Genomic DNA, 15,208 nt, shown 5'->3' with positions numbered 1-15,208 from the left:
AGTTGGGGGTGGAGGCGTGGGGAAGTGAGGGTTGTGTAGGGTTGGGGTGGGGGTGGAGTGTTGGGGAAGTTGGGGGTGGAGGGTTAGGGAAGTTGGGGGTGGAGGGTTGGGGAAGTTGGGGGTGGAGGGTTGGGGAAGTGGGGGTGTAGGGTTGGGGAAGTTGGAGGTGTGGAGGGGTTCGGACGTAAAACCATACACTTTTCCTACCTCACCTCCCAGTCTTCTACTCTAAACTATATGGTCTGAGTGTAGTTGTTTAACTTCAGGCTGCGGCAACACTCTCCCATCTACCTCACGCTGGTCTCATTAACTAACACCCCTTCGGTATTAAATTGGTTACAGCTCACACAGGTATACAGTAACAGCGGATGAATTATTTTATGTCACGGCAACGTATATATATATATATATATATTTTTATACCCTGTGGCGTCATACCCAAGTATTAGAATTTGGTGAATCTAGGTAGAATATGTTATATATATCTCTTGTGACAGTCGATACTAACACACACATTATTGACACACACACACACACGCACGCACGCACACACACACACACACACAAGTAAATAACAAGGGAACGAATCACTGGTTTAGCTACGAGGATCATCACCACGACCTTAGCAGCTTGGAACGGTCAGCTGGTTCCTCTAATCGACGTGGCTGATCACTCAACTTCAGACAAAAATAGTTTACGATCATGTGAAGTTTACTCCCTCCCCCCCCTCCCCCTGAGCTTATTATTACACCTGATGATTAAACACCTTATTGCTACCTGGGGTTAGGTTAGTGTGTGTGTGTGTGTGTGTGTGTGTGTGTGTGTGTGTGTGTGTGTGTGTGTGTGTGTGTTTTATACTTACTGTACTTCAACAACTTACGCACATAAACAAAGTCAAGGAAACAAATTCTTACTTAAAAAAATAAACAATACTATTACAATCAACCCCAAGTCCTGTTTACTTTTATTTGTGTGTCAACAACTAAGGTCTTGTAGCATATAAACAATGACATGAGATAACTCTAAAATAATTAGAGGAAGCATCTATTTGCCTATTCTCTCTGTTAGGTTAGGTTAGGTTAGGTTAGGTGAATTGGATTTAATATTGATGACGTTCGATTTTGCTTTTCGTTTAAAGACTGAGAGAGAGAGAGAGAGAGAGAGAGAGAGAGAGAGAGAGAGAGAGAGAGAGAGCGAGATCACACCGCCCTGGTTCACCAACTTGGTATATTCTCATAATTAATTTTCACTTCCAGGTAACTGAGCGAAGGTTAATTAGATTAGATTTTTTATCGTGTTTTTGAGTTTCGTATTACTACAACAACAACAACAACTACTACTACTACTACTACTACTACTACTACTACTACTACTACTACTACTACTACTACTACTACTACTACTACTACTACTACTAATAATAATAATAATAATAATAGACGGAACAAGAGTAAATAGCCTGAAATTGCACTATGCGAAGAATTCCAAATAATATTATAATTACTTGTATGAGAGAGAGAGAGAGAGAGAGAGAGAGAGAGAGGAGAGAGAGAGAGAGAGAGATAATTAAATGCTAAACAGTATCACCATTGTTGTTGTGTGTTTCCTTCATTCCTTTCATCCGTGTATGTGTGTTTGCTTGTCTGCTTTCTCTCTCTCTAACTTTCCCAGGCTCCATAATGTTAAGTGAATACCACGAACCTGTCTGTTGCCCCAACTTGCCTGCCTGCCTGACATCACCTAGCCTGCCAGACACCACCTAGCCTGCCAGACACCACCTACCTACCCACTGTCCCTAGCCTACCTTACCGTCCCTAACCTACCTGCCACCCCCAGCCTGCAGAAGGTTGGGAGACATAAACACTAATACAGCCACGCCCTTCCAGTGTAGTCTTCATAGTGTGTAACATCGGCGTGGCTCGCTCCCTGACCTTCAAATATATTTATTAAATATTTCAGTGTTCAGTATCTTTTGGCTTTCATTATCAACGTAATTTATTATTATTTTTTTTGTAAGTAATTCTTTATCAATTCCGCTGGACCTAAATATCTTAAGAATTGAAAAAGAAAAAGAAAATATATATAATTTTTTTCTGGTTCAGTCTTGTAATGAGTGTTAAAGATGGATGATTTAACGGGTCTCACGCTAACCTGACTTAAACTAACCTAACCTAACCTAACCTGACCTAAACTAACCTAACCTAACCAAACTTAACCCTACCTTTAGAAGAGCTAGGGTGTTTAATCATTAGGTGAAAAAAGCATAAAAGGAGGTTAATCTTCAGGTGATCCAATTTAACTTCTCATTAACTGTCTAGGTTAGGTTAGGTTAGGTTAGGTTAGGCTAGGCTAGGTTAGGTTAGATTAGGTTAGGCTAGGCTAGGTTAGATTAGCGTTAGGGTGATTAATCTTACGGTGAAATAACTTGGGGAACTAATCTTCAGGTTATCTGTATTAACGTACTTCAACACAGAAGACTAAGTCAGTTTCTACACTCGAAATCACTCTTTGAAGAGAATTAGGAAGGAGGTTGGAGTGAAACACTTAATCTTTAGCAGCTGTCTAGTGTAAAGCTGATTTACTGGACGTGCTTAAAGACCTTTCCTGGTGAGGCACTTCAATGCGTTACAAACTGCAGTAATTCACCAGTGACTGAGGTTGGTGGTGGTGAAGGCAAGGGGGAAGGGAATCAGGAGAAGAGAAAGAGGAGGAGAAAGAGGAGGAGGAGGAGGGGTTGAAGGTTAGTACTTACCAATGACCGTGAGGTTGGTAGTGAAGGTCAAGGTGGGGTTGACCCTGAAGTCGACCCTGCAGCGGTAAGTGCCTTGGTCGTCGGCCTGGACGCGCTGGAGGGTGAGGGAGGCGGTGGTAGGGTGGAAGTTGGCACGACTACCGAGATGTGAGGGATTCTTCCAGTGGTTAGCAGGACCACTACGCACATCGAAACTGTTAATAGAGAAGAAACAACCGGAGTTAAGAGATGCAGAAGTTACACACACACACACACACACTACTTTTACTACTACTACTTTGCTGTCACTCGGAGTCGAGTTGGTAAGCTCTGAGGTGGCTCAAGTGGCCGATACGGGAGCGGCAGGACCGTCCACAGATGTAGCACATGTGTTGGAAGGGCGGCGGCAGCGTCATTCCGGCGCTGGCACTTATCTTCCTTGGTATGCAATCGGGATAACCATAAGTATTGACATCTCGTGTGGTGCTCCTCCAAGCTTTACGGTGTGGAGTGATCGTCTCCCAGGTGAGGTGGTTGATTTGACACTTTTTTCAGGTGTCTTAAATCAATCCTTATAAAAAAGGAAAAAAACAAATATACCAAGAGTGAGAAACAATATATGTATGTTGTGTTGTCAAAGTAAGAGAAACAATTGAGACCCTGCAATTGTGTGTAAATGAGGCAGAAAGTCAGATCAACAACCTGGGACTTGGGTCACAATATTCGTGATGCCATATGGCAGCAGGGTCTATCATTAGACAACACATTATGCTTCCAATATCTTCCCAGGCGGCAATACATCCCTACATGTTCGTTATAACAAAATGTTCACTATATCAATGTGTTCATTATAACAAGTTAGCTATGTCAACATGTTTACTATAACAGGTTCACTATATCAATGTATTCACTATAACAGGTTCACTATATCAACCTGTTCACTATAACAGGTTCTTCTTTAACATTTTCACTATAATTACAAGTTCAGTAAAACAGGTTCACTACAACTAGCAACATATTCACTATAACAGGTTCAATACATCAATAGGTTCACTATGTTTACAGTACATGTTCACTACAACAGGTTCCCTGTAACTACATGTTCACTGTAACTTTTTACATGTTCACTATATCAACAGGTTCATTATAACTACATGTTCACTATAATAGGTTCACTATAAATTCATATTCACTGTAACTAACTACATGTTCACTATAATAGGTTCACTATAACAGGTTCACTGTAACTAGCTACATGTTCACTATAACAGGTTCACTGTAACTCGCTACATGTTCACTATAATAAGTTCACTATAATAGGATCACTATAACAGGTTCACTGTACCTAGCTACATGTTCACTACAGGTTCACTGTAACTCGCTACATGTTCACTAAAACAGGTTCACTACAGGTTCACTGTAACTCGCTACATGTTCACTATAACAGGTTCACTACAGGTTCACTGTAACTCGCTACATGTTCACTATAACAGGTTCAGTATTACAGCCTCTTACTACATTATTTTCTTACACCTCAAATCTGAGTCTTGTGGTCTGGTCCTACGCTGTTATTGGTATAATCAAATATGACCTCAAGTTTCAAAAGTAACTCAGGTGAACGACGGGATCGTCGGACAGTTACCAAGGTCGACCAGAAGAGTCGCCCTGTAGCTCCATGGGTGTCCCGTATGAGGGAACAATGGGTCTCGGAGACGGTCTCGGAGACGGTCTCGGAGACGGTTAAGGCAGCTAACTGCCTCTTTGGTGCAGTGGTTGGCCCAGGAGGCTCCACCGTGAAGGAGATACAAGACAAATACAACATCCGGGTGCGTATCCCTCGCAAGGGGTCAAAGGATGAGCCCATCGTGGTCGAAGGGAAAAATAAGACTAAAGTCAAGGAAGCCGTCCTCCACATACGGTCTTTGATTGACCAAGAGGAGCGGCGTCAGGTCAACAACACTCCTGTAACCCAAATTATCTACATCCCTAAGGCCCTACACGGAAAGATTATTGGTCTTCAGGGCCAAAATATTCGGTACTTTACTCAAACTTTCAAAATTCACATAACAGTCCCTAAAAAAACTGAGAAAAGTAATCAAATAACCATCACAGGCCTGGCTGACCGGGTGGAGGAGGGGGTAGGTAGCCTCCTTAGCCTGGTGAACAGCTTCCCCCAATGATTACCCCCCACACGCACCCACCTTCACCACACGCACCCACCTTCACCACACACCCACCTTCACCACACACACCTAAAAAAAAAAAAAAAAAAAAAAAAAAAAAAAAAAAAAAAAAAAAAAAGGACCCTCTCACCACTGGCCTCCACGCGGCAGGGTCTGGAAACTCAGGGATTTATCTCTGGGGCTAACAGTGGTTTATTATTATTATTATTATTATTATTAGACACACACAACACGCACACACACTACTACTATTACTACACACACACACACACACACACACACGACTACAAAAACTACTACTACTACTACTACTACTACTACTACTACTACTACTAACTACTACGCGGCCCTTCAGCCTCCCTTAATAGCCATACTCTCGCCGCCATTTTATTACCTTAAAATTAAAAATCCTAATACATAAGTAGCTACCCTGGCTGTGTTGAGTTAGTTGAGCTGCAGATCTATACGGCATTCAGTGACTGCTGCCTTATGGGCAATATCTGCAACCGTTATCGACTTTGGGGCCGATGATCTCGTTTCCCTGAGGCAAAGCAATGCAGACCTAAGCAGAAAGAAGGTGCAGTCGACAGATTAACCAACCTGCAATATTGCTTCTGGGCCGCTGTTTCTGTTCAGATAACACCTCGGCCAGTCATGCATAGAAACATCTTGCACTTGGTCCAATCCTGCTTGAGGTTGTGAACACCAGAGGTGTGAAGCTGCCTTTATCAACATTCTGAATTCTCTGCCTTACGCCCTGTTCTTGTCATTGTCGTTCCTCTTGTGTGCAGCACCGAGAGCTAGGTTACGGTGACATGAGGCCATGGGGTCGAAAATCCTTATGTCAAAGAAGGCTCGCTGTCTACTGTATGTTCCTTATCTTTCTGTATTGAAAGCTTTTGTCAGTCAAGTGACCCACTCCCCAATTTCAACATATGTAACTTATCATCTCTGTTTATTGTATATTTCCAGCCTTCTGGCTGCCAGGTTATCCTAATAAACCGTTAATTAGTATTATTATTATTATTATTATTATTATTATTATTAATAGTAATTGTTGCCCCTCGTGCAACGAGGATGGCCGGCCCAAGAGCCACCTAGGCGTGAATTTGTAAAAGGTGTAGAAGCTGTCGCCAACACAACACCCACACCCTAAGTTTACGAGCTGCATGACCCAGTGTCAGGGAATAGTCCGAAAAGACCGGACAACTCGCCAACTGTACTGGCTAACCATTACCCCGGAACACGATCCGCAAGTCGATTGACATCCAGATTCTCAATTACTGCGGGGTAGACAGAGGCAAATGGTGTAAAGAAACTTGCACGGGGATCGAACCCGGGACCGCTCGCTTGCGAGGCGAGCATGCTGACCATTACACTACAGATGGCACACACACACACACACACAGAAAGCAAATATTTCTCTTCTCTTTCTTCTGTTTTGCCAAAATTTCCCGAGAGAACAAAAGAGAAGCAATTATTCTCTAAAGCAATTTTACTTAACCTAATCTAATTTAACATTATACTTTCTAACCTAACCCAGCCAAAATCAACCTTAACCTAACTAGATTTGGGTCCTTGGTGTATGTGTGTGTGTGTATCCGACCATTCTCAAGCTGTAAAAAGCTTAGGAAGAGTTATACGAAAGGGAAAATAAATCAATTACGTCAACAGCTGAAAATTGTTGCATGAAAATGATTTTACTCAGAAAAATATACAGCCAAACCGGATTGTCAAACGCAGTACATTTTCCATTACACAAGTATGAAATATATATTTAGTCGCTGAAATATTTAAAGGTCAGATAATAATAATTCCGTGTTTCATACCCATTTTATTTTTTAGTCAGTTTCAAAATACAAATAATTTATGAAACAGCCATTTTAATAACTTTATGGGCGTATTTAATATATTTTGGTTATAATGTATGTGAACCATTGTGTAGAGGTATGTGAACCACATTGAAGTGGTATGTGGACCACTGTGTAGTTGAATGTGAACCATTGTGTAGTGGTATGTGAATCACTGTGTACAGTACTGGTATATATATATATATATATATATATATATATATATATATATATATATATATATATATATATATATATATATATATATATATATATATATATATATATATATATATATATATATATACCATTGATGAAATACTTTCTCGTACCCGGTCACCAACACTTCATGTGAAAATCCCAAATTCAATAAAACCTTTAATTAACTATAGACGTCGTTGACGGTAATCGAATTGGAGAAAAGTGTTGTGTGAGACCTATACTATACTCTTCTGCTTTAATCATCCTACCCTTCACCTCTTCATTATCATCCCCCATTCTTGTTCGTCATCCCCCTGGCCAGGTATGCACAGCAATATTGATCATTCACTCACCTGCCTGGTATATCTAATTTAGGGTATTTTAGAATAATTAATAATGACTCTTTTTTCTCACTAATGGCGCAATTCCTCCCATTTGCCAGGTTTTATTGTGTTAGGTGGCTCACTCAGTCACTGTGTTGGTTTTTTCAATTAATCATTTCATCTCGTTTAGCTGCGTTTAATTTAGTTTTTTTTTGTGGGAGGAGGGGAGGGAAGGCTTGGTCTCTCTACCTTTAGATTTTCAGGTGTTGTGTTCATTTCTCTCTCTCTCTCCTGCCTTCAAGAGACCAAACAAACACTCGCCCCACAATAAGAATAAAGGAAATAAATTACTCGCCCCTCCACACACACTCACACACACACACACAAACACTAAAAGCATAGATAAATAAAAAGACTAAACATTCCTCCCTTAAAAAAAAACATTCCTTCCTCCAAAAAGACTAAACTCTCCTTCCTCCAAAAAGACTAAACATTCCTCCCTTCAAAAAGACTAATCATTCCTCCCTCCAAAAAGACTAAACATTCCTCCCTCCAAAAAGACTAAACATTCCTCCCTTCAAAAAGACTAAACATTCCTCCCTCCAAAACGACTAAACATTCCTCCCTTCAAAAAGACTAAACATTCCTCCCTCCAAAAAGACTAAACATTCCTCCCTCCAAAAAAGACTAAACATACCTCCCTCCAAAAAAGACTAAACATTCCTCCCTCCAAAAGACCAGAGAAAAACTCACTTCCTCCAGCAGACCAAAGAGAAAAAACCCACACCCAGGCAACGAGCTCTTTCCTGGTACACAGAAATATATACTTTTTCTTCCTCGTTATGTGAAGCAAAAAAACCTTTAAAACTTTATCTCAACACAAGGAAGACAAACGCAAGATATATATTAAAAAAATAAAGAAAAAAAGGTCAAAATTAAAAAAAAAATACTAAGAAGATGATGTAAGAAAAATGTTAAATAATATTAAAACGATAAGAATATATATATATATATTTTTACTGGATGTGATATTTCATTAGTGTAGTGTACAGTAAGTGTTAAGAAGAGATTATCATTACTACAAGTACTACTACAACTATTATTACTACTACTACTACTACTACCGGTACTACCACACTACTACTACTACTATTAACTTGAAATCCGACCCCTACAGCTCTCTCAAGGCGTCTGTTGAAGGAGAGTTAATTTTGGAGTCTGATCTTAAACTCATCTCAAAGTTGGGAGACAAGAGAACTGGGGGGTCGAACCTGTGTCTTCAAACAATGGGAGGGAGACCAACAAACAAGAAAACAGAATTTAAGTTAATAACAAGTTTGCAGGGGGAAGAGGGATTTGTGTCAATCTCTGCCTGTCTCTATTTCTCTTTCTCTATCTCTCTTTCTTTCCTTTTTTAGTCTCTCTTTTATTCTTTATGTTACTTGCTTACTCTCTCCTTTTCATTCCCATTCTCTTTCTTTTATCTTTCAGGCTTTCTTACTTTTACTTTTTTTTTATTCACTATCTCTATCTTTCTCTCTATATGCACTATCTCCCTTCTCTCTCTTTCATTCTCTCTCTCTCTCTTTTCTTTTCTCATATTATGTATCTATCTTCCTTGCATTTTTCACACTATTCCTCTTCATCTCTCTCTCTCTCTCTCTCTCTCTCAATGGTCACAGAGATAAGCTAAAAACGCCCAGAATTACTTGAGTCCGGTGACGTACAGTGATCTTACGGCCAAATAAACCATTACGGAACTACTTAAGGCTCATGGTGGAGTTTGCGAAGAGAAGAGACTCGTTCACCTCCCGGAGTCAAACCCTCAACCGGCACCAATAGTAAGGAAAGCTCATTCACCCTAACCTAACCTAGCCTCACCTAAATTAACCTACCCTACCCTCACATCATAACCTAACCTCCACTTGTGTCCAGAACTAAAAACAAAATATATATGTTGGGCCATAGAACGAAAGTGTGTTGTGTTGTGTTGTGTTGGGTTGTGTTGTGTTGCGTTCTGTTGTGTTGTGTTGGGTTGTGTTGTGTTGTGTTGTGTTGGGTTGTGTTGTGTTGGGTTGTGTTGTGTTGCGTTGTGTTGTGTTGGGTTGTTGTGTGTTGTGTTATGTTGTGTTGTTGGGTTGTGTTGGGTTGTGTTGCGTTCTGTTGCGTTGTGTTGTGTTGTGTTGGGTTGTGTTGCGTTCCGTTGTGTTGCGTTGTGTTGTGTTATTAGTCAAGGCGAGAGAGAAAAAACAAAACTCCAGCCAAAACAAACTTTTTTTTTTTTGAGTGAATGGAATACAACTTTTCCCTTCACGCCATCTAAAAAAGAGGGACATTGAAAAGTTTGTCTTCACTCGCAGAAGTTAAACAGAAACTGCACACATGTTTGGCATGCAGATTTCCCCCGTTTCCATAAAATAGAGTAATACCGCATATGCATAAGATAGCTTATGTAAATATATACATTCAGTACACATCTTTGTATATTTGTACAGAATATATATAAGTTATATTGTACATGTACGGTTATTTTGCAAAATTACTTGCATGCCTCTCTCTCTCTCTCTCTCTCTCTCTCTCTCTCTCTCTCTCTCTCTTTCGTGAATTAATTTAAAAGGAAATCACTTATTATCCTCCTGCCTGAGTTAACAACATTTGCAACAATGGGTTCAGAGTTTTTAGGGTGAAGGGCTATTACTAATGATTAATCCCCAGGTGTCAGGGTCATTTTATCCATGAGAGAGAGAAAAACTGACCTGTATATGGGCTTGAGGATACCATTCTTGTACCAGAGGACAAGCAGAGCGGGGTCAGCAGGCAAAGGAGAGGTCATATTGCAGGGTAGGTTGGCCGCCCCACCCACTCCCGCCCACACTGACCGCGTAGGACCTGAGGGAAGAAGACGAGAACATGTATTAAACAAGTTATAAGTGAGTGAGGAGTTAAAACTATAATATCAGACTTAATATTGGAACTATGGTATAACTTTTTTTTAACACCAATATTCGTGGTTTTGGTTAGGTTAAGTTAGGTTAGGTTAGGTTCAAGCGGTCACAGCCCATAGGGATCTCACACATCCAAGTCCCAATCGTATGCTTCTCACCAACACTGGATGAGAAATGAGAACTCCTAACTGCACCAGATGAGAAATGAGGACTCCCAAACTACACCAGATGAGAAACAATAACTCTCCAACATCCTCTGTCAGCTGAGAGACCTACCAGGCCCACGTTTCTAACCAGCAGAAAAGAATCAGTGACCAGAACTATCCTTGGCACCTATATGTGTGAAACCTTCTGTACCGTGGGATGGATGTTGTTGCTGCCACTATCAACACCAAGGCAGTTTACAAAACCTACTGCTCTATAACCACTGAGATTATTACCAGATCTATAGTTAATTTCTATGTTCACTCCATGTTTCTTCTCTAATTTTTGTACTGAAAGCTATTGCCAACAAACAGCTTAAATAATAATAATAATAATAATAATAATAATAATAATAATAATAATAATAATAATAATAATAATAATAATAATAATAATAATTTTCTCTGAACACAACACCTTCCTGTGCATGACTCAGCAACACTCAAGTCATGCATTCCAACATCAACTCCTCAAAACCCCGATCATCATGTAGGAGTAACCGACCTGAGGCGAGTGACATATACACCACGGCGAGTGACATATACACCATGGCGAGTGACATATACACCATGGCGAGTGACATATACCCCATGGCGAGTGGCATATACACCATGGCGAGTGACATATACACACCATGGCGAGTATATCATAAATCTTAGGCTGGCGACGTGAACCAAATTTCCGACCAATGAGGGAGAGGGTCGTCAGGCCGGAAGTAACTGACACCCTCACTGAGATTTCCACATGAAAAATTTCTCCTCGATCATTCCTCAATATTTTACGCTCGTTTTTTTTGGCCCGTTTTTTTGTACGTTTTTTTTTTTGCTTTATGTGTGTTTGTGTTTGTCGTATATTATCTTACTATTTTGTTTAATATCTATTTCTATGGTGTAAATATTGGTAGTTTTCTTAGTCTAGCGTAGACAGACAGACAGACACACACACACACACACACACACACACAGAGTTGCACCTCTCATTATTCATCATCTTCTTGTTGTGTCGCGCTAATCCAGGAGGTCAATGGAGTAGGAGTAGGAGGAGGAGGAGGAGAGAAGGAGAAAGAGGAGGAGAAAGAGGAAGAGGAAGAAGAAGAAGAGGACGAGGTGGAGGAGGAGGAGGAGGAGGGAGCTGGCTGTGTGTGTTTTTTTTCTATCTTACACACAAGTCTTGGTTCATCAATCTCACTCCCACCCGACGCCTCTAAGGCTCCTACACCCAGCTGGAGACTGAGAGAGAGAGAGGGAGGCGTGTGTGAGGGTTTTTTTTAATGGTACATCATTTCTCTCTCTCTCTCTCTCTCTCTCTCTCTCTCTCTCTCTCTCTCTCTCTCTTAGTGATGTGTGTGTGGATAAGAGAGAGGTGTTGCCTGTGTGTGTGTGTGTGTGTGTGTGTGTGTGTGTACATTTGTTTGTGTGGCTTTAGTAAGGGATAATGTATGTATACTTATCTTGGAAGGGGAATTTGTTCATTAATATGTGTTTATCTTGACCTTAAAACGGATTTTGGTTTGTTTGTGATGTAGGACGCTTGGGAAGTGAGTTTGTTTCCTTAAGAATAACATCGTGTTTGGATGTTTGTAAGTTAGAGAGAGTGTTTGTGTCGAGATGAAGGAGAGAGGTAGGTGTGTGTGTGTGTGTTTGTGAGAGAGCGAGAGAGAGAGAGAGAGAGAGAGCCACGCAAACACCCGGCAGGGATACGGAAACTGATCTACACAATTTCTCCTACAACAGGGCCCATGAGACGTGCGCCTCAAAAGATTCTGTCCCTAACCAGATTCCTTCAGCCAGGGTGATCTTACCGACCCCTGCTACACCCCTTGGGCAGCCGAGTGTGAGAGAGGATTTCAAGGTCTTACAACTGGACAGCTAAAGGTATTGGTTGGTGATGCCTCGGGTGGGAGTGTACCCGGGAGGTCAAGTCTTTGGTTTTAAATATTCCAGCAGAGTTTTGCCTCACTGATGCTCTCATTAATTCTCAAGCCTAGCCTAACCGAACCTAACCTAACCTTACCCGAATTAATCTAAATTAACATTACATAAATTATCCCAAACCGGACACTAATCTACCCAAACCTAGCCTACTCCTAACCAAACGTGATCCAAACGAACTAAAACAAACTTAACCTCACCTAACCAAACCTAATTAACTAAACAAGGCCAACAGGATCCTCCCAACATTACCTAACTAAACTTGACCAACCCGGGCTGTTTTAGAACGAAAATTAGGGTGCAGCTCCACGTATGGCGATTAGTTACTTTGACAGGAACTGAATTAGTAGTGTGTTGTCGATGGCAGAAGGCCCTCAGCTAATTGGTCAACCGCGTGACCAGTTTTAGTCATCGTGTGTGTGTGTGTGTGTGTGTGTGTGTGTGTGTGTGTGTGTGTGTGTGTGTGTGTGTGTGTGTGTGTGTGTGTGTGTGTGTTCAATTGGTTGTCATTTTTCTTCAGTTTATTTGTCCAGTAAGATTTTTACATGAGTATAAACGATGGAAATCTCCTTCCCTCTCTCTCTCTCTCTCTCCTTTCTTTCTTCCTCTATTTCTATATATCTCACCCTCTTTTCTTTTTACATGTATATTTATCTCTCATTCTTCTTTCTTACTCATTTTCAATCACTATACTTTCTCACCTCTTTCTAACTTCCCTTCTCCTATTCCCCTCCGTTCCTCCCTCTCTCCCTCTCTTTAGCTTCTCCTCCCTCCCTCCTCTTCTCTCCTACACTATTTACCAGAAATGTAATTGAATTCTTAGTGATGATGGATGGTTGGTGTGTGTGTAAGTGTGGTGTGGTGTGTGTGTGTGTGTGTGTGTGTGTGTGTGTGTGTGTGTGTGTGTGTGTGTGTGTGTGTGTGTGTGTGTGTGTGTGTGTTGTGTGTGTGTGTGTGTGTGTGTGTGTGTGTGTGTGTTTGTGGTTAATCATTTTTCTTCAGTTTATTTGTCCAGTAAGATTTTAACATGAGTATAAACGATGGTGGAAATCTCTCCTCTCTCCTCTCTTCTTCCTCTATTCCCTTTCTCTACATATATCTCAATCTCTCCTTTCTTTTACATGTATATTTATCTCATTCTCTTTCTTACCATTTTCAATCACTATCACTTTCTCTCACCTCTTTTAACCTCCTCTCTATTTCCCTCCGCTCTCCGTTTCTCCTCCTTTAGCCCCTTCTCCTTCCCTCCCCTCCTCTCTCCACACTATTTACCAGAGATGTAATTGAATTCCCCTAGTGATGATGGGGATGTTGGTGTGTGTGTGTGTGTGTGTGTGTGTGTGTGTGTGTGTGTGTGTGTGTGTGTGTGTGTTAATGGCGTTGCTAGAGGTCTTTCTTACAGCCGCTCTAATTAATACCTCACAGAGACAACGACCACCTTCAGTGTGTACCTTCTGAGCCCAAGATCAAGATGTGTACCTAAATTTGCATACGAGAGATTCTGTTTTTTTTATTTAATTTTAACTTTTTTTTTTTAAGGTTAATCAAGATAGGTCTTAACCCTTTAGGGGGGGAAGGAGTTTCTTACTGTTGAATAGAATCTTCCTAAGGTTATACAATGATCTCTAAAGGGTTATATATATTTTTTAAGGGTTTTGTCTGAGGGTTGGTTTAGGTTATGTTGGGTTAGGTTAATTTAAGTTAGGTTAAATTAGAAAAGGTTACGTTAGGTTAGATCAGGGTAAGTTAAGTTAGATCAAGTTAGGTTAGCCTAGATTAGATAAATTGAAGCAATGTTAGGTTATGTTAGTTAAATTAGGTTAGTTGAAATTAGGTTAGGTTAGGTTAGGTTAGGTTAGGTTAGGTTAGGTTTTACGGCCAGATCAAGGTATTGCTGAGCCTCTTGTGTTCCACCTCATAAGCAAGGTGAGTGAGTGTGTGTGTTGTGCTGAACCTGTCTCACCTATAGCTTCTTGATTAAGTGTGATGATAACACACCTGTGCGTCTCACGTGTGTCTGCTCGAGTGTCTTGTTTTACCACATTCTTTCCTTAATCTCATCATCTTACAAATATAAAACTCGCCTATTAATATTTCACAGTACATGACCTGAATTCACTTAACGCGTTACGTACACTTTCCGACGTGGGAACTAGTTATGGTGACCGTCTCGCCCATATGGTGATTCACTAAAGGTTTACGGACACCACTGAAGAAGTCATGTTTAACCTTATTTTATGATGAGTCTGGACATGTCAGAGCATAATATAAGACCACTCATACTGTACCTACTTGGTGACTGGCTTTGCCCTTCAAGTCTAACAGTTAACACATTATTGAACTACCAATGCCAGCAAGTAAAAGTTTATTTTACGGCTGTGGTCTATTTTGCTTTGGTAAACCTTTACTATAGAACCGCCTCTATAATCATTGTGATTTTCAATATAAATGTCGCTAGTATGTGTTGTTATATATTTACCATATAAACCTGGGGGATATTAACCCAACCATTCTAAATCTAACCTTGGATATGTATGAAAGGTCAAAGAATCGAAGCTAACGGGTATTAACACTTAAACTACACACTCAAACATATATTCAAAAAGACATTTCACTGTAACAATAAACAAGGTCTTACAGTTTTATTGAAATGTTTAAATACATGACTATTCGATGTGACAAGTCCAAGTGACATTTCCATTTGACAAGTTCCATGAATAAGGTGACGTCACATAGTAAATATTTATGTTTTTGTTCTCTCGAGTGGAACGTTACAAGGATGTGTGTGTTTTGGAGTATTCTGTTCTTTCACTTAAAAATGGAAAAGAAGGTGTTTAGGA

General features: G+C 40.4%; 1 protein-coding gene across 2 annotated transcripts in view; it reads right to left on the bottom strand.

Moving 5' to 3' along the window:
- Positions 1-10,171, bottom strand: part of LOC121871846 (nephrin-like) — a 37,510-nt gene extending 27,339 nt beyond the window's left edge. For both annotated transcript variants that reach the window (XM_042374388.1, XM_042374389.1), the window contains exons 1-2: positions 10,045-10,171; positions 2,753-2,946 (exon numbers count right to left, since the gene is read on the bottom strand). In XM_042374388.1, the coding sequence (XP_042230322.1) occupies positions 2,753-2,946; positions 10,045-10,121 (271 nt within the window). In that variant the 5' untranslated portion in view covers positions 10,122-10,171. The remainder of the gene's footprint in view (positions 1-2,752; positions 2,947-10,044) is intronic.
- Between the last annotated feature and the right edge of the window lie 5,037 nt (positions 10,172-15,208).

Source organism: Homarus americanus, unplaced genomic scaffold (assembly GCF_018991925.1).
Source record: "Homarus americanus isolate GMGI-L3 unplaced genomic scaffold, GMGI_Hamer_2.0 scaffold39675, whole genome shotgun sequence".
Taxonomy (NCBI): Eukaryota; Metazoa; Arthropoda; class Malacostraca; order Decapoda; family Nephropidae; genus Homarus; species Homarus americanus.
The sequence above is the reverse complement of the archived record's forward strand: the minus strand, read 5'-3'. Positions and strand labels throughout refer to the sequence as shown.